Raw genomic sequence first — 20,746 nt, 5'->3', positions numbered from 1 at the left:
CTGGCATAGCGTGTAAAAAACCAGCACCGGTCAGCACTGTCCTCACGTGCTTATTGTGCATTTATGATAATTAGCCTTTTTTATTTTTTTATCCTACCTTCCCCCTACAAATATTTGTGTCTGGGGGCTCAGGGGTCATTAAACTGTGGAACACTGTGGAAAAGGAGGTTGATGTGAATTCCCATCTTAATGACTCATGGCATAACAGAAACATACATAGACACACCAACACTTCAAACATTTGTAGAAAGAAATAGAATCAAATATCTGTTTGAGTTGAGTTGGTACATGAAAAATATACACCTGTGTATCCGAAATAAACAGAATATTTTAAGTACTGATGTCTTTATTTGAAATCTTTCAGAACTAACAAGGACACATTGAGGAAATATTTTATACAAAAGTATGGCTAATATAATCTTTGAAATGAATCAGTTCCTTGAAATAAATATTTTTGATTATTTTAATTGCAAACAGAGAGACAATATAATACAAAATTATGGCTAGTATAATATTGATGATGATGATGATGCAGATGGAATGCCTCTTTTAAATGTGTTTTTGGGTGGCAAAAATAGAATTTAATAAATGACATTGATGACGTTTAAAAGCAGGTGGAGTTTCCAAATGACATCAACTGTATTTGTTTTACTGTCAGGTTTTTTAAAAACAATGAATTTTGAAATGTAAGCAAAAAATACAAACAAATGATTTGCTGCTACTGTAACTCATAAAAAAGTAGAAAAGAGTACTATGAGATAAAGCAGGTGACAGGTCAGCTTGCCAGCATCTGCATTTAAAGTCTCACATATTAAAACTTTACAACAAGAGGTATGAAAAATGTACAACTTCATTTTCTTTTATCTTACCACTGATTCTTTTACAGCTGGCACAAAATACTTCCATGTCCTTTCTATGATAGTAAAAAACATCTGATAAGATTCCTGTTTAACTGTCCTTGTGAAGTGTAGGGTATTATGAAATACAAAGACCCCACTCAGTAAACCAACAGCCTAAATTCAGTCATTTAGCCATGTGTTTTCATTACACAAAAGAAAGAAAAAAAAAAACATAACTTATTCAATTACATTTCTGAGGTAAAGATAATTACAGAGAAGAATGATTTTTGGAGTGCTGTTACTACTGTTGAAGTGAATTAGAGTTTTGAGGGTTTTGGCTAGAGGAGAAAAGCAACTCCAAGAACTTTCTCTCCACTTTCCTCAGAACACATACAGCAGGTCAAAAAAAGTGTTTAGAGACGTGATGACAGAAATGATCTATGGAACCGTGTCAAATAGTCCAGCAAAACTCTGTGTTTTACATATTTTCCTGTTTGATAACAGTATGAGATGTGTCAAACACCACGTGGTTCTAAAAGCAGGGTGAGCTGATTGAGAGCTTCCCGACAGTGACTGTTAAACAGTTTCATCTGTAGGAATGCCAAGGAGGATGATGGAAAAGGGAAGAAGAGAAGGTAGACTTGACGATACACTGGCCGGACAGTGCAAGAGCCATTCAGCATGTCTCTGATGACCAGTTTAGTACCTGTGCATTGTTCAGTTCATCTCTATCCCTTCTGTGATGCAGTGCCTTCTTTCTGAATTCCCCATTCATTCATTCTTTCATTTTGTCTGGTGGTGAGAGTGAATCCAACCTCATAAATAAAGCTGTTAAATAAACCAATCAGGTGTTTTTGTGATCGTCTCTAAATGTTCTTCCCATGTCATCATGCTCCGACAGAGTTTAAACTCCACAACAGAGAGAGAAAAACCCCAATGAACTAAATATACATACAAATGACTACTGGGCACTCAAGTCTATGAACAGACCTCCCGGTAGCTCAGCCTATCTTATAGACAAAAAATCCAGCTAAGAAGCTTTGTCCTTTTAAAACGTATCTTATATCCATCTAGAACAAAGGACAGTTCTTTGTATAACATTCATATTTTTTTTACACACTTCTTAAGTGCAACTTAAAAAAAGCAACCTTGTAATGATGCTTTTCAATAACAACTTCCTTCTGCCTTTCTCGTGGAGTCGCAACTGCAGGTCCGAGGGCTTTTGGTTCAGTAGATGCTCACTTGCGACAGGACCTGCGCGTGAGCCTGTACCTGCGAGGGGTGAGGCTGGGGAGCGGGAGGGGGTGGCGGGCTGCCGAGAGAGGCCGAGTGCGGCGTGCCGGGCGAGTGCTGCACGGGCGAACACTGCGACTGAGGGAGATGCTGCTGCATTTGATGCTGATGCATATGCTGCATCTGCTGCATGTGCTGCATTTGCATTTGCTGCTGCTGCTGCTGCATCTGTTGATGCTGATGTTGCATGTGGTGCTGCTGAAGCTGCTGCTGCAGGTGATGCTGGAAATGCTGCTGCTGCATTTGCTGCTGAATCTGCTGGTGGTGCATTTGCTGCTGCTGCAATTGATGGTGCTGCAAGTGCTGCTGCATCTGCTGCTGCTGCATCTGCTGCTGCATGGAAGTGTGCCGGGATTGCATCGGTGGACTCAATTGTGACGACACGCCCGACTGCGGACCACCCGCTCCCATCTGCCCCAGCAGCTGTGACTGAACGCCGCCGGGCGTCATGTTCTGGTGAGCTACCGTGACCGAGGTAACAATCTGGCTGCCGCCGACGCGCATTTGCAGAGGTTTTGGGGCGATGGCTCGAGGCAGGGCCTGCTGGAGCGCCTGTGCAGCGGCAGACATTGAGGGGTGCTGGGATAGAGGTGAAGGCATCACGAGCCCTGGCGACAGGCTGGTGGAGGCGAGAGTCTGCTGCACCGAGCGAATCGTCTGGGCCTCCGCTGACTCTGCGGCAGCCTGAGACAGAAATAGAGATCGGTCAGATGAATTCTGGTACTCAACAGATTCTTTCTTTTGTAGTGCCCTCTCCTTTATTAGTGCTGATCTGGTGACTGACTCGACAGAAAAAGCTGTTCAGAGAAAATTGCTGCTGTCTTAGATTCAGTGATCTAAAGAACTTGCCAAGAAAGGGATTTATATTATTTAGTAGCCTAGGAAAAGACTTGCACACTGAAAATAAGAAAAATTACAGTTTGGAGTTTCTGAAAAAAAAAAAAAAAAAAGGCTTAATAGATTTACTCAACTGCTGAATCGAGAGCAATGTGATGGTGGTGTCATAAATATCCAGTTCTTGAGTTGCTTAAACTTTAACATACATGAACAACAGTAGTGCTAAACTGTGTGTAAAATGATTTACATTTTTTACAAGAAGCAACAAATATGCAAATGTTCCCGGCCGCCAGCGAGTTAATGAGGTATGATGGATCATAAGAATATCTCATTCTAATTTGTTAGCTGTATTTAATGCTATTTTTACACCTCTAGTGTGATGGAACAAACACATTCACAGACACATTTAAGTATGCAAGAGAATTCTGTGTGTAGAAAAATCATATATTTAAATCCTTTCCAGTTGGTTTTTAGAAATTCAATTCGTGCAAACCAATGGATGTTAACTAATGCACAAAGGAATAAACACTGCTCCTAGACATAGAACAACTGCTCTTTTCAACCACTTTTCAGCTTTCAGCAGTTCTACATTTGGTGCTTTCTTTGAAAAGTTTACTGTGCAGAAGGTCTTATCTTTTAAAAGTGGTTAAGGACTCAAGATGAAAGTCATTGAGCCTGAAAGTGAGCTGAACTATTATTAACATACTGGTAAACAGAAATATAATAGAAAACAGGATGAATTGAGAAAAAATTAAGGAAACAGTGAGAGGTAGACTGAGAGAAGGAAAGAAAAACAGACAGATGGAGAGCTGTTTAAACAGAAAACATCTTCACCTTTGACACAAGGCTAGCACGGTACGCTGCAAGAGCTTTCAGATACTCCTTCTTTGCTGCTTCTGTTTTGCTTTTGTAAACCTGTGAAGAACAGAATACATGAGGTGTTATAAACAGATAATTAGTGGAACATTGACTGGCAAGCATGCGTTTCACAACAGGGAGAGCCTGCAGGCTTCATCTTAGCCGGTAATAAAAAACTAAAGAAGGGTGAAATATCAAGCAGTCTGTTGAAACACCTGACATGAATCATTCTGTGCAAAAATTTGAGCAGAAATTAAGAACATTTGTTATTCTAACTCAAGAAAAAAGACAGGCAGACGGCTTGATTTACAGCACATCACGAGGTTATTACGCAGGACAACAGTTTGATACCTGTTTCTGCTCCTCTCCCAGTCCATCCCACATAGAAGCTACTATCTTGGACACCTCTCCAAACGTGGCGTTAGGGTTCTGGCCTTTAATGGCCGCCTGGGTGTCTCTGAAGAACAGGGCGTATGCAGACACTGGCTTCTGGGGCTCATTAGGATCCTTCTTTTTCTTTTTCTTGGGCGTCTTCGGCTTCTTACCTGTGTCAGGGGCGGGACGTTTTTCACCAATCACCTGACAGAGAGAGGGCAACTTATTATAAAATCTCGCTATTTGGATGTTGATTTAAACGTTATGGTGAAAACACTGCATAAAACATTGCATGGATTTAATGGCACTCACCCTGTTTCCTTCCTCTGGATCGTCTTCGTTAATAGAGCTGGATGGAGAGGGTGTGGCCGATTTGCTGGCGGGTGGGGACGGGGACGTGTGAGCAATGTTTGATCCAGTCATATTAAGCCCCAGTTGAGTGTTGATCTGGGACTGGTTGATGGTGGTAAGCTGGTTTTGTGACATCATGCCATTGGGGTTGTGCATGCTAATGATGGAGCGCATCACCATGGTGGGGTTTGGAGGGTACTGACGGAGGTGGCTTTGACCAATAGTCTGCAGAGCAAACAGACAACAAAAACATTTTTAGATATTTGGTGTCAACTTTATATTTTATTCAGCAAGGATGCATTAATTTGATCAAAAGTTATTGTTACAAAATATTGCTACAAAAGATTTGTATTTTAAATAAATGCTGTTCTATTGAACTTTATATTCATCAGAGAATCCTGAAAGAAAACGTATCACAGTTTGCACAAAAATATTAAGAAGCACTATTTTCAACAATGATAAAAATAAGAAATGTTTCTTGAGCACCAAAGCAGCATATTAGAATGATTTCTGAATGATCATGTGACACTGAATGATACATTATACTTAAAGACAAGTTATTTTAAATTGTTATAATATATCACAATATTGTGAAAAATTGCAGATTGTGAATAATAAAAGCTTTAGACAAATTGGCCATTTGTCAGTTATTGACCAAAACAGGGTAGGGTATGCAGGAGCCTGATGCGTTTGACCGAACAGAGGGTAAAATTATAGCATTTGACAGTCTCCAAAAGCAACCAGATTACAGAGCAAAATCAACTCAAACAGCTTGAGAAAACCATGAGTTCATTTGATCTCCTTTGTTCATTTTTTCATTCTACATCAACTCCGTTCCTTTCTCTCCATCTGGTTTTTAGAGACTCAAACTCAATATCTGTATGTGTCAACACATCATAAAGCACTGCACCTGGCCTTATTGGCCAGACCTGCTGAACCCTCTCCCTTAGTACAATATTCTAACACCTTCCCTCACACACAGATTACATTCTCTTTGTATTAATTCCCTGGGCACACACAGCTTTATATCAAATCTGTGCCTTATCAAAAAAACAATCTACAAAACAATAGCGGTTTTCAACATCATATCCTGGAAAATATGCACTGTTGTTTTTTAAAGAAAGTAGTATCAAGTAAAAGAGATTGGTAAAAGGAAAAAAACAACTAAATAATCACTGAATAAATGACATAATTACACCCTCGCCAAAACAATATTTGCATTAGTTTCATCGCTAGAATGCAGAGCCAGCAGCAGTCTTTGTGTCAGACCTGTCTACTTGTGTTCATTAGTCATGACCATCTGTGTCTAACACTTTCACTCTAACAGCCTTCGATGCCCTGAAATCACTACAGCCTTCTCTGTGTGTCAGTAATGTAAAGAGCGGAGAGAATCACAGAGATGTAAGGCAGCATTTGAGGGCTCATATTTATCAAAGTCTCTGTGTTCTGGCTTTCTCCCCCATGTGAATACATCGACATGATCAATGATTTGAACATGCAACATTCGTCAGACAACCATATGCCCACTTACTCATTTGATTTTACTCTATGTTGGTGAATGAGGTCTAAGACACTATCAGAACTGGTCTTTAGTTCCAGGAGCACTTTGATCCGGTAGCACAAAGCAGAACAGATGTGAATTCTGAAAAAAGGCTGTGATTTATCTTGAAGCATTTAATGATTTGACAACATTATCTGATGAAAATGAAAAACACGAGATGATTTTGTGTAAAATAGATATTTATGAGTATAATCGGCACATGGAAAAGAAAGAACGATGGATGGACCATTCAAACTAAACTCGCACAAACAGCAGTCAGCTTTCACTAATAGCAGCCTTTGTAGGCAATGAAAGAAATGTGATTTCTGCTGTCAGAGTGGTTTAGCTGGTAAAATGAGTGAGTCAGTATCCAATCTTTTTATTTATGTCCCTGCTGCACACCCTCCATTTGCATTTTGATTGGAACATTGTCTGCTGACACACAGCTCACATCTACACAGATGCTTTTGATAGTCTTCATAAATCTGTAAATAACTTCTTATCTGAAGAGAAAAGAGGCCAGATGTGCCCTATCCTCTCCTCTGTGTGTTTGCGTGTGCTTGTGCAAATGTTGCTATTATTCCAGCAATCAGCCCATCTCGGCTAACTGTATTCCAGCAAAAAATAACCTTTTTCCTCCTCGTATCTTTATTCCCCAACATACTTTACAGCAGGCACAAAAGATTCTGACATTAAAAGGTGCCAAAAAGAGATGCTGACCAAACAGCTACACCATACAACGAGCCTCTTGTCCAACACACTGAGACGTTTGATGGATGACCGTTTGGTTCTGCCTCCAATCGTATCCTCACCCCTTTCATCAAAAGCAGAAACCGCAACTAAACAGTCAAGAAAATATAACTCTTTTTTCCAGCATGTGTTCATAACCATAAAATAACCAATACTGCTTTCAGACGATCGGGATAAGAATCTGAAGATGCCGTGTCAATGGCTGAGAGTATCGGGTCTGCTCTTTAAGATACTGGCCTCGGGATTCTGTGGGGGGGTGGGAAAGGAATTGGAGAGTTTATTAAAAGCAGCTTGGTATGAGCTGTTCCATGCTGAAAAGAATGTTAACAAGTTCAATTTTCATTCAATCTTTCTGTAGAGCTCTTGGAAATGTTCCATAACAGAAAAAGGAGTAAAATCATCTATATGGTAATTATAAGGATGAATCTTACAAGTTTGGCCAGTGTGAAAAGGTCAGTTCTATTATGAATAGTTTATCAGCCCCCAGCACATATTCACAGCTGCACTGGAACCTTTACCAACATGCTGCTTTATTTTTCAACCATTTATGGGCACCTGCATTACTGGCTCCTCGAGAGAAAAAAAAATAAGAAAATGGAATTTTGAATGCTTGCAGAGACCATGGTAGCGTGAAGATAAATTGTTTTCTACTCGTATTTCTCCTCCACCTACTTACTCTCTTCTCTAAAAACACACACACATTTTCTCGTTTCATACAGCTCAACTACTGTTCATGCTCAATACACCCTGTACGAACTGCCCCCTCAAAAAAAATGGTCCAAAACATTGTTCCAATGCCTTAAAAAAAAAGAAAAAAAAAGAGCAGTCTACAACCTTCCTCTCTTCTCTCTCATCTCTTTTCCTTTCCTCTTCCCTCCCTCCATCTCTCCCGTTGCACTATGGGTATTTAAAACTTGTTCAACATGATTTCATTTCATTTCAAGTACTGGCTGAGAAAACTAAATTACAGAATCAATCACACAGAAGGTCAGGCTAAGACTTCATTACAAGTATTGCATGCCTGCATGAATATCTTTCATTTCTTACTGGCCCAATATGTCACAATGGCTGTCTGACAGAAAAAAGAAGAAGAAAAAGAACAACATGAAGGTGAAGGGGAAGAAAAAAAATCCACTTTCAGAGATTGATGTACAACTGATGTCACATCTACTCAGCTTGGAGATAAGATAACAGAAAAGTGTAAAGAGAAAGAGTGGGGGAGAGAGGAAAGTGTGAGCGTGTGTGTCTGTGTGTTTGGTGTTGGAGGAGAAGAAAAATATAGTTTCTGCAACACTGGTCATATTTTCCATTTTATTCACAGACACAGCAGTCAGATCCTCGTCAGTTTGTGAGGGATCATGTTTTAAAGCTCTACCATTGTTGAGTGCTCTGAATCTTACACCTGTTTTATACAAATGTACTGCCAATTCAATAGACCATAATTATATTTTTTGATTCACTGTTAACTATTTACTTATATTCATACATACATACATACATATAATCATACATTCATTTACAGTCTTTACAAAACACTAATGCACAGAACAATGCATTGTATTGCAATGTATCAAATGTATGCATAACAAAAGAATGTCAGCAAACGGAATTAACTGTTTCTGCCAGTGTTTAAAAAAGATGACTTCCAAGAACAAAATGGGAATGATAAACCTGCTCTGCACAACCTCCAAGAACATCTCCTCTGAACTTAGTCTAAATAGGTAATCAAATAATTTGCTTCTTCATCAGTTTCTGTCTACTCTGAGATCCAGTCAGAACCCAGATTCCAACGAGACTCAAAAGAGATGCAGGAGCTTGTTAGGAGAAGAGATTAAATAAATAATGACTTCACATTCTGAATCCTGCCAGACTTCTTCACAGCTGAGAAATGGATTTTGCAGAGTTGGGTTCGGCCAGCAGCATCTGCGGCTAATTTCGCCTGACATACGTGGAGCATTAGAGGGAAAGAATTAGAGGAATAGTTGGCTTCAATGTAGAAACACAAAGGGCATATAAGTTGCTCTTTAGTTGAGTTGGAATGGATTTTTGAGGTAATGTGTAAATTCTCCTGACATACATTCTTCTTTTATTCCCTTGCTGCCCATCTGTTTTAAATATTACATAAATTGGACCCCAAGTTTTACTTATTGGTCAGTCTTCCTGCATTAGATGTAAAATTATAATTCTGAAACACATCAAAATGACTGAAGGACAACGTTAGAGGCTACAGTGCTAAATTCTGCTAGCCCTTACTAAGTCCTTTATAAATGTGAGGCATGGAGTCAAAGGCACGGCACTGTCTGTACCAGTCCCAGAGAGGAGGACAAACTGAGATCAATTCCATTAAGAGGAGAGAGACAGAGTCTTTGAGGAGGACAATGAGTGATGAGCGATAGAGAAGAATCGGAGGGACGGTCACAATGCCACCAGGCACAGAGCAGAGTGCCCTCATTCTCCCCCAAACCTGCTAATATAGTCCCGACACAATCAGAACCACTGTCCACAGAAAGAGCTGCTAAAGAGGAATAATGTTGGAGAATCAAATCTAATCCCTTCACAGCGCAGTGAGAACAGGCCGTGTTGTAATTGTGTCAAGGTTCCGTTTTTTTTTTTTTTTTTCAGATGCATACGAGCTTAACTGACCATGAAATGAAAATTCTTTAGGCAAAAAGCCTTCCGGCAGTCACTTATGCAGCACAGATATTTTAAAAGCTGCAATTATTTTACTTGCCAGCAGCATGGATGGCCAAGAAAGGAGCAATAAAATTTGATGGTGCCTATCTATATTGGAATGTAAATAAAGATATTTTATCCCACGTATACACATACCACTGTATGTTTGTTTATGGAGAGTGAGGACCTATACAGAATTAAAAAAATCAAAAGCCTGCCACACATTATTACATTATTTCATTTCTATTTTAGCACTTTTAATATATCTAGTCTAGCCATGGCATTTTCAATGTTTCCCTTATTGGTGAATCCATGTCTATGGCATTTAGGACCCATTTCTCTACCTGAATTAACCGCTATAAAAGCTTGACAATAAAACATGATTATTATGAAACAAATGCTTGCACACACCTTTATTTTACCATACATGTTAGGTTAAAGTATAAATATATTCAGCCAAGCAGACCAATTTTATTGCATCTACTGTCTGTTAGAAAGTCTGCTGTCTTTTCAAAAATAAGCGTTCAGTCACAATTTTCTACTCCTCATGTCATTCTAAGTACGTATGACATTTTTTCTTCCATGAAGCACAAAAAAATGTATTTTAAAGAATATACTGGTCGCTCTTTTCCACAAAGTTATAATAAATGAGTATAGGAGCTTTCAATCTTTAAGGTAAAAAATAATTACAATTAAAGTAACACAAAACTCGTGCACTGTATTCAAAGTCTTCTGAAGCCATACAATAGCTTTGTGTGATGAACAAACCAAAACTGAAGTTAATTAATGATAATTTTCTAATCCAGTGAGCTGTTAACCATTACTACCAGATCATAGAGTCAGTGAGATGAACCTGAGAACCGATGATGAACTCATCAATGAACTTACCAAGGAGAACAAGAGGGGATGTCAAGATTGCCAGTGAATAATGACTTAAATTCAGTCTGTTCCTTCAAAGCTTAGGAAGAGCTTTGGAATTGAAAGCGCATGAGTCATAGAGAGAACACTTGTTCAAAATTATATTTTTATGGTGTATGTGTGTGTGTTTTTTCCTTCATGTTGGAGCTTGAGAGAACCAGACCTCATTGACTTTCATTAAAATGGAAAGAGTGGCCAGGATATTATCTTTTACATTCCAAAGAAAATGACATGAAATGATGACGGAATTTTTATTTATGGGTGAACTATCCCTTTAAGGCTTTGTCTACAAACTTTTTCTACTAGTTTTAAAACACTGACACGTAACATCAGGCACCTTGATTTGTTTTGCGCATAACACCTTTGGCAAACTTATTTGCATTTAGAGGAGGAAAACTACCTGGATTTAAATCTGCACCTAAATACAGGTGAAGCTAAAATCTAAATGTAACTGCCAGTGAATGATGATGTGGAAATTTATTTAGTGGAATTCGTTGCCTTTGTATAACAACTGCCTTCAACATCTGTAAACAATAAGATTTTTAAGATGCCCAAGCAAATAACCAGACACTTACCCCTGGATGTCCATTGTTGATTTGTCCTTCCTGCTCCATCATGTTTCTGGAGATGGTGATCGAGGGCAGCTCCAGGCTCTGGGGTGGGAACTGCGGGGTGAATGACCCCCGCTGAGAGTTGGGGTGGTCAGGTAGCCTGGGGAAAGGTGAGTCCACCTCCTGGAGGCCCATACCAGGCTCGGTCTCAGGCGGAGGGGTGATGGGGGGTATTTCAAACTCTTCGTCACCAAGACTCGGAGTATGAAATGTCTAAGGAAAAGACAAAGGAATTATTTTTGCACAAAATTTGGACACAGTAGAAATCCTGAAATCACACAAATTCTTAATACTGTTAAAAAGAAGAACCACAGTAATTCAATTAAACAAAACCTACTGATTTCTTATAAGATGAAAACATTTAATCTCAGAGCTGTGAAATATGTTGACCAGAGAAGAAGAGATAAGAACACCTATTTGATACTTGTACAAGAAAATGTTCATTCAGACTCAAACCATTACATTTTCCATTAAACAGGGTGTGAAAAACAAGATGTCTGACTCTGAAATGCAATATTGTGCTATCATCACACTAGCAGGAGGACAAAATTAAAGCCGCTTAATCCGAGCTGGATGATGTTGGCTGGAGGAGAAAGGGAGTGCAGGGAGTGATGGGTTTAGAGAATATTCACACAGATTATTTTAGCTGTCCAGAAGTGTCACATTTTGTTCTTCTCAGTTGCACCAACAATTCTGTTCATCAAACGACCAAATCCCTCTGCCTGTGAATTACATTATCGTCACACTTAATTTGCTTATGTTGACTACCTGCTCTGGCTCCTCCTCATCTAGGAATTCAATGACCTCCATTCCTCTCTCTCTCTCTCTCTCTCTCTCTCTCTCTAGTTTCATGTTCAATCTTGTTCTCCATCTTCACTTTAATACTCTCAATGAGTTTCCTTCACTACCTCGAAAAAATATATCAACATCATGTCAACACATCATTCATCCTCTAAAGCTGTTTGTCTTTCTTCCTGCTGTCACTTTATATCTTGTCTTTCATGTTCTTACTTCCTCATTCTCAACCTTTTTCTTTCCAGTTTTTTACTTCTCTTTTGTAAACGAATTATGTGCACAGGGAATATGCCAACAGTATTTATTTTTTGATTATAGAAATGTTTTTCTCATTTTAGTGAAAGTCCCACACACTACAGTGAGTCTTTCCAAGAACTTCTTTTCTTTTTTCTTTTTTTTTACATTGAGCTAATGATATTTTTAATCCCCTACACCTAAACTAAACCCTTACAAAAACCTTTTTTGTATTTTAGATTTTAATTTAGAATTTATTTAGTACATTTACTAAGCCCTTTTCCTTATTGGCCGTTGGCTGGTCACAATGTAGGTACTTTCAGGCGTCCTTACAAGGACATTTGGTCCTCACAGTGTAGGTAAAACCTGACCACCATCCCCCCAGTCCTGCGCGCACACACACACACACACACACACACACACACACACACACACACACACACACACACACACACACACACACACACACACACACACACACACATATATATATATATATTTATTGAGAGAGAGAGAGAGAGAGAGAGAGAGAGAGAGAGAGAGAGAGAGAGAGAGAGAGAGAGAGAGAGAGAGAGAGAGAGAGAGAGAGAGAGACTCAAAGCTCATTCAATGCCTGTATGATGAGATCCAGTCGAAGGGGGTAAGGCTAATAATCAGCTCTTTTTCCGTCACCTCTCCCTCTTATTTTCATTTTTTATGTGGCTCCATTCCAGCATTTAACTTGCAGCATTTTTTCCAAAGCTGTGAGCAGCAGATCTTGTAAAGGCAGTGGTGTGTTTTGTCATAGAGAGAGCCAGGGGCTTGCAGTGCCTAACACATGTTCACATTACCTCCAACTAAAGCCATTAGTGGCCAGCACAGCTCTGTTTCCCAGTTCTCCATTAACACACAAGCTACAAACTCATTTTCCCTCCCTGTGGCATTGCAGCAGTTAACAGTGTGTTAATCAAAACAGCGGCGTTGAGGCATAAATAATAAAAATTGTGTCATGAGAGAAGAACGCTTCGAATATCATGCACATGGCAGTGATCACAGGACATCACGGACACTGAATTTAAGGGCCAACAGGGAAGTAAAATAGAGGAAGAGAGAGGAACTAAATAAAAATAAATAAATACAAGATTGATAAAATGGAAGGGAATGAATGACAGCAAAGCAGAGAACACAGAGAGAGGAAGAGAGTGGTGCTCTTTTCATTTACTTTACTTCATGACCTTTATCTATGAATAAGACCTGCAGTGCCAGCATGTTTTCACAGTACAATACCGCAGAGAAAAAGAAAGCGTGAGAAGGAGAGAGAGAGAGAGAGAGAGAGAGAGAGAGAGAGAGAGAGAGAGAGAGAGAGAGAGAGAGAGAGAGAGAGAGAGAGAGAGAGAGAGTCCCAACAACACACAGCTGTGCTGTAAGATCTGATACGACATTCAAAGATCAAATGTGAGGTACATATAGTCCCTTTTTCATCTTTTTCACATCAGAGCATAACTAAAATGACACTGACCTTTACAAATAACAAAACAAAACACTGAATACCTGACTGAACACAATGAGACGAGAGAGAGAAGGCAGAGATTAAATTAACATCTGCTCTCAGAGACAGTGAGGTGGTGTGTGTGTGTGACTGAGTATAGTGTGTGTAAATGAGAATTGAGATGTGGTTGTATTATGTCTGACGTACAGAAGCTGTCAGCTGTCAGTGTAAGTCTGGTGTTGCGGGATGAGGTGGTAAGTCACTGGAGAGTGTATTGTGTGTGTGTGTGTGTGTGTGTGTGTGTGTGTGTGTGTGTGTGTGTGTGTGTGTGTGTGTGTGTGTGTGTGTGTGTGTGTGTGTGTGTGTGTGTGTGTGTGTGTGTGTGTGTAAAGATTAGGTCAGTGGTCAATTTGTGTAAATCTTCAGAAAGTGCTGTTTTTAAGTGTGTTCACAGTTATTTTTTACATAAGTGATCTTGGATCGGTTTGACTTGCATGACACTTATATGAGAAAATGTCAATCAAACAAGCTAATTTCTCACTAAAGTGAACTAAACATCTCATTTAAAAAACAAAAAACAAACAAAAAAACACTTTAAACCCCAAGTTGACTAAAAATAGATCTGTCATTACTTTGAATTTCAGTGTAAATGCAAGTACCAGCAGGTTCATTTTCATTCGGTTCACTTGTTGGTCCACTTAAAAGGTGCAGTTTTTCAACACACCAAACTCAGTGTCCTTGTTCAATAAAACAATAAAAACAAATATTGATCTTTAGGCTTGATAATAAAACATGATCTTATAGTTTATAGCTTAAAATAGAATATGATTCCAGTAAAACAGAACACACACTACACTTTATATGAATATATGTTTGGAGGCAAATTTCTGCAAACCCAATTGTGATAAATTAATCATGTTTATTACAAAAACATCTTGAGATTATTCAGGATTGATTTTAATTTACAGACAGCCTCAGGTTATACATACATCATCCGTGCACAGAACACAATAGAGTAATATTTCTGCTATAATTTCCTCACTTTACCTGGCATTGCAATGAGGTCCAACCCTCAAGCCTTCATTTGTGCAGAAAGCTGAATGATGACCTTTGAGAGTCTGTGTGGAGTTTACAGGGGTGTTTATTATTATTTAATCTGCACAGACATAAATTAAGCAGATCATCTTCTCCTTTGCTTGCCATTATTTCCTTTGAATATACTAACCTGTAAAGGTTATTTATGCATTTTTAAATATTATGCTAATATATAAATATAAGTTTTGCTTTCATTTGAACCAATCACATTAAAGTTATGCAAACCGTTGAAGAGACAGCTGAAACAAACTCGGTGTGAAAACACCCAGAGAGGTCTGAGTTTGGAATGTGTATATTAGGACCGCTAATGATTAATCAACTATCGATTAATTGTCGATAATAATTTAATCAATAAAACTTATTGATGGTCGATTAAGCAAGGTCATCAGTGGAGTGCGTAGTTTTAAGGTGTGTGCGGCTCATGTGCAAAACGTGCAGAAGACACACGAAGGAAAAAAAAAGAGCGCACTGTAGTTACGTACTCTATATGCATTAATGTCTTCAAGCTGTGCGATGGATTAGGTAGGCTAGCCGTTTATTTCGAAACATAATTAATGGTGCAAAGGGTAAAAAAAACCCTCCAAAAACAAGTGATTTTAATGAACATATGAACTACTTACATGTGTAAACAAAATAACAAAATCATAAAAGTACATAGAATAAACAGCTAGTATAAGATCCTGGTTTATGAGTGATGATCTTCCAGCACTGTTTCAGCTGTGTGCACAGTATAGACTTCTAGAGCCATCTAGAGAATATTGCATATTTCTATGTCATCGCTGTTGAAGAGTAATTAGGCTAGTGGATTTACTTATTGTAGAATTAACTAAAGTTATCATAGGCCCCATCCATCAACCCTAATACGCTAAAGTCAGATAGCCAAGGTAAAACAATAGCACCGATTATGAAGCAATAACCCCTTTCACTTTGTAGATTTAGTAAACTGATTCAGCAGAGACATAAGCAGCAGTTGTTAAAAGGCAGTGAATCACAATTACTGAGCATGATGGTTAGAAGGATCGATAGAGCAAAGCTCCTAATATCAACTCAGCAGAGAGAAAAGCTCTCCTCAGATGACAGTGGCAAAGACTCTCAGAGTCCAATAGCAGCCATTCCAAATCCATTTCTACATATACAGTAGTGATTACATGTGTGTGTAATGAGATTGTGTGTGATAAGTGATATTACTAAGTGGAATTGAATATGGCCGTATCAGTTTCGGTTCAACAGCAGGAAGGAAGAGGTCACCTTATCAAGCACTGTGATATATGGTTTCCATATCATGTAGCATTAATGTAGCATCAATGCTCAAGATAATGTGGTTTACATATATTATCATGTATGAAATATTATTTATATTTCTTGATCAATGTTTATGAATTATTGATTAATTTTTTACAGGAAAATACAGTAAAACTTGTTAATTGGTTAACTGTAAGTTATCTATGTAATGTGAAAACTATGCAATTTTACTGTAAATACTGGCAATTTATGTGTGTTTTTTTTTTACTATGTAATTCAAAGAGAAAAACAGTAAAATGACATTCCCAGAAGACCCTACGTGACGCATCACATGTTTGTTTTCTCATTTATGTAATCAGTAATGTACATTAGGGTATTTTGTGTTATATTTTCTGTTATTTAGCATGTTTATTGAATGTTTTAAGTTTATGTGTTACCCAGCACTGAAAATAGTTTAGTGTAGGAACAATTTTCACTCAAAAAATGCTGGTAAATTTCACACACACACACACACACACACACACACACACACACACACACACACACACACACACACACACACACACACACACACACACACACACAAAAAACATAGCAAAGAAACAGATTGAAGTAATCCTGAATTAAACATGTAATTTTTAAGTAGATAAAGTGTTTTATGGACAGGCCTGTCCCCACCTGTATTATCATATTAATGCAGAAAGCAGATTTTGGAAGTTCAAGTAGATTTGTACATTAACATTCTATCACTTAATGAAATATACAATTCTAAGTTGTGAAGTTATTCCATCCCGTAATATCTGACACTGTCACTTTTTTTTTTTTTTTTACAGTGAATTTCTGGCAACCACATAGCTGCCATTATTTACTCAAAAAATATTTGGTTAAATTTATAGTATTTATCGTCAAAGGTCTATTTAGAAATATAACAGGATGATGTGTATATAGACCTGATTTACATTAAAACTAATGTTACTGTATATACAGTATATTCAGGTCTGTATACAAAGTGCAGAGTGTCAGGCTCAGAGATATTTAGCCCCTCTCTCCTGGTCTCTCTCTCTCGCCTAAAGATGACATATTAAGCAGATTAATGAAAGAGCTAAAGCTCATGGAAAACCCATCACACTGTGAAATTACAGCACTCACTAGGGTAAAGTCCCTTTAATTTCTCTTCAGCTTGAGTTACAAGAAACAATATCCTCCTTCCACCCCCCTACACATATTTCAGGTATGGGAAAGAGGAATTTAAATATTAATGCTTCTAATTTCATTGTGTCATGTGTCATAATACCAGCTGCAGTGCGAAGGAGGAAACATTATTTCTTAGGAAAAATTTCAACTAGGGGAAATTTTCCGTCAACACTCGACAGCCCTACTTCCACTGCAGGTGCCAACTTGGAGCTTGGCCTCAGCAAAGGAACACTTTTATCAGAAGAATTTATGGAGATTGCAACCGACTCCATCAAATGTGGGTACAACTGCCTGTGACCACCTGAACTTAAAATGAAAATGAAGCGAGAGGCCCACACAGACCCATCGTTACCAACAAATGTGCAACACGCGTACTTCATGTTCACAGGCATTATCTTTGCTAAGCCAGCATGAGTCTATTGATGCCGTTGAGATTGTGAGAAGGAGATTTGCATTGGAAATTTGATGGAAATCAGGCAGTGGCAACAGTGAGTGTAACAGTGAGTGACAACACGTACTGTAAAGCACCTGAATCACACACAGATAGTAGGGCCAGCCTGAGATACACAACCTGTGATTTGCAGTATATTGTCAGACTCACTGACAGAGGATAAAAAATTATGGAAAAGAGTGACTTTTGTGAGAGGTGCCACTTTTCTTTCCTTTTCTAGCTTGATGGTATCTTTAAATGATCATGGGGACAGGTGTTTACATGCATGCTCCTTTAGCAGTAACCTGGAGCATACCAGCAGGATGTGAAAACGTGGAATATCCCCCTGCAAAAGTGACCCTAATCCCATCTCAACACTCAGTGCCCCCTGCATGTGCTCCTCAACCTCTGGTCAGTACTGAGCTGTTTGCACTGTTAACGCTGGTAAACATATCAGCTCCACTGGAGGAATCATTCAGTCAGATTATAACATAGGGAGCGTATGTGTATTAACACGTAGCTGCTGGCGTAACAGGCTCTAAGCTTAAAGGGTTTGGGGTGTGGAAAATCCCAAAGCAGTTCAGGAAGGCATGTAGGGAGCTAATCATGTTTTATGTAAATGCAGCAGCTGTGCACCTGCCGCTGAAATTAATCACTTCATTTGAACGTAGAGAGAGGCAAGCATGCTAAATGAATTGACTTTGTTTTGAAACAATAAATGGTTAGACATGGAAATGACTGTTTAGTGATTCCAGAATAATACTGCTGGGCATGAACTAACAATGGTTTACCATCCATAGAAATGTAAAGGTTATCTGCAACAATGTACTCACATCTCCTGCTAGCAGGGCTCCATTGGCATCAGCCATGTTCATGTAGTTGTTGTTATTCCCAAACTGCAAAAGAAACGAGAATATATTAGTCATTTCAGTTGCACCTCTCTCTAATTCACTGTAGTTGTATTCTTCAGTCACAATATAGCAATGGATTTTGTTTTATGCACAAAATAGTGGGGATGGGAGATGAATAATGAATCCAAAATGAACCAATTCTTTGATTCTGAGTTGGGTTTGGGGAGTCGACTTTATTCGGGGCAGTCTGATAAATCTTTGAATCATTCAATTTGTGTCTTACAAGTGTTTTACAAGTATTTGTGTTGCAATTTCATGTAATAAAATATTTTAGTAAACCTATATAAGTAGGTAAATAATACTGCTGTTGATTAATATATATTGCTGCATAAATGAAAATAATCAGATTTAATTATTTGTCAAGTTGTCAGCATTTAGTGAGAACAATTATTGCATTAGATACTTTGAATTGACTAAATAATAAAAAAATAATAATAATAAAAAAAATAAATAATAATAATAATAAAAAAATAATAAATCACAAAACAGCCACAGAACACAGTCATTTAAAATCCAGATTTTAAAGGATGATAATAATTACTTGAATTCTAATTTCAGAATCAATTCCAAATATTCTGGAATCAAACAGCCATAGGAAATACTGACAGGCCTGTACATTAATGTTATCTGAAATATTTCTTCTATCTTGCAAAGCAGTACCAAAACGGTTCATTGATTAGTTCGCCCCTCATGTAACTGGGTAATAATAAAGACAGACACAGAAAGTAACCCAGTTGCTAATGCACCTCACATCGTACTGTACATCAGTGGGGCAGCTAGGTGTGGCAACTTTGCATTTGAAAAGCGGGGGAGTCACACAGTCGTCTTAATAATCTGAAATGCCCACACAGGCTGATGAAAGATCACAGTTTATTACAGCAGGTGAACACAAAGCAGCTTGTATAGCACTGCAAAACAACCCCACACACAAAGGTCTGATTATTTAAAAAATAATACATGTTAAAATTGACGCTACATACATATTCAGGTCATTTTCTTTATTTTACATGTGAAAATATAATGGGGTGGTGGTGTTGTTTATTCTACAGTATATCCATGTAATATTCTACAGCTTCCTTTCTAAATGGAGCTCTTTTCTTTATTCTGATCCTTTATTCTATCTGTACCCCTCTAAATCAAACATGATGGCAAATTGTTGAAATGGCAGGCATCCTATCTTTTCTTCTGAGACACAAATACACTGACAGGTAGGAACAATGGAAGAGCAAAATGAGGAATTATGGGTTAGCAGCTGGAGGGCCAGCACAGAGGGCCCTCTATAACCAGACAAATCATGCATACACACACACACACACACCATGCGCACGCACACACAAACATCAACCAGAACAGCCAGAAAAAGTCTTCACAACAGCCTCAAGGCCCTGATTCAATGGCGCATCCAACAGCAAGCTTTTGTCTGTTTAAAACAAAGTGATTCCTTCAGACGTTACACAACCAGAAGAGTCGGAATAAGAGGGGAAAAGGGCTTTCTTATCTTATTGTGGAGGGCAAACAATTGCAGGAACAAATTAAGATCAGAGCAAAATGAGAAGAGCATTAATTTATTTTTCCCTTGCTTTGTTCTCTCTCTCCCCCCCCCTCATCTTTTTGTCTGAGTGGTTAGTATGCGAATGTAATTACCGAAGGAACTGTAGCTAATCAACTGCGAATGGTATCCATTAATTAGTCTATGCCCTGGAGAGAGAGTGAGCAAGAGAAAGAGCGGTGGGGGAAAGAAAAAGAATTAGCTGAAATGTTAAAAGTCTAACCAGCACATATACACGTGTAACCGCGCACAACACAAACACACACACAGGCCTTGCGGCAGCTGCAGGACTTGAAGAGCAGGTGTTTTGGGCTGAGGAGGCCTTTTGGAGCGCTCACCTGGTGCATATACACTAAAGAGGAACAACACATTGCCTTGCACAACACAGCACCATAACGTCAGCGGTATAATGCCTCTGGAAATAGAAAAAACTGAAAAATGAACATTTTTGTAGTGCATGTGTATTTAATGCTTTTTTTTGTTAAAGCATTCTGATCATATCAGGAAAAGTCTGCTGTCAGCGGTGCAGTTTAGGTGCCATTTACTCCAAACCATGATGGTGAACTGGTGTGAGCTGGTTGAGAGTAGTATGAGAAAAGCAGTTTTTGGAGCAACCAATGGGGAGAGAGATAGAAAGAGAGGTCTTTGACTAAACATCTCATTAAAGAAAATAATTACCCTCATTCCACCCTCCAAAAATGGAGAATAATTATAAAAAAATGTATAAAAATATTTAATATTAATAAACAAATCAATATAACTGCAGCACTGTTCAGAGTCAAC

The 20,746-nt window shown here is 38.5% G+C and overlaps 1 protein-coding gene across 2 annotated transcripts in view; it reads right to left on the bottom strand.

The window, feature by feature from the left end:
- Positions 1-332: 332 nt before the first annotated feature.
- tox3 (TOX high mobility group box family member 3) overlaps positions 333-20,746 on the bottom strand; it is a 50,953-nt gene continuing 30,539 nt past the window's right edge. For both annotated transcript variants that reach the window (XM_084107918.1, XM_084107919.1), the window contains 6 exons: positions 18,337-18,399; positions 11,010-11,258; positions 4,515-4,778; positions 4,179-4,406; positions 3,804-3,884; positions 333-2,816 (listed from right to left, as the gene is read on the bottom strand). In XM_084107918.1, coding sequence (XP_083964044.1) covers positions 2,067-2,816; positions 3,804-3,884; positions 4,179-4,406; positions 4,515-4,778; positions 11,010-11,258; positions 18,337-18,399 — 1,635 coding nt within the window. In that variant the 3' untranslated portion in view covers positions 333-2,066. The remainder of the gene's footprint in view (positions 2,817-3,803; positions 3,885-4,178; positions 4,407-4,514; positions 4,779-11,009; positions 11,259-18,336; positions 18,400-20,746) is intronic.

This window comes from Abramis brama (genome assembly GCF_963993115.1).
Source record: "Abramis brama genome assembly, chromosome: 3".
NCBI lineage: Eukaryota > Metazoa > Chordata > Actinopteri > Cypriniformes > Leuciscidae > Abramis > Abramis brama.
The sequence above is the reverse complement of the archived record's forward strand: the minus strand, read 5'-3'. Positions and strand labels throughout refer to the sequence as shown.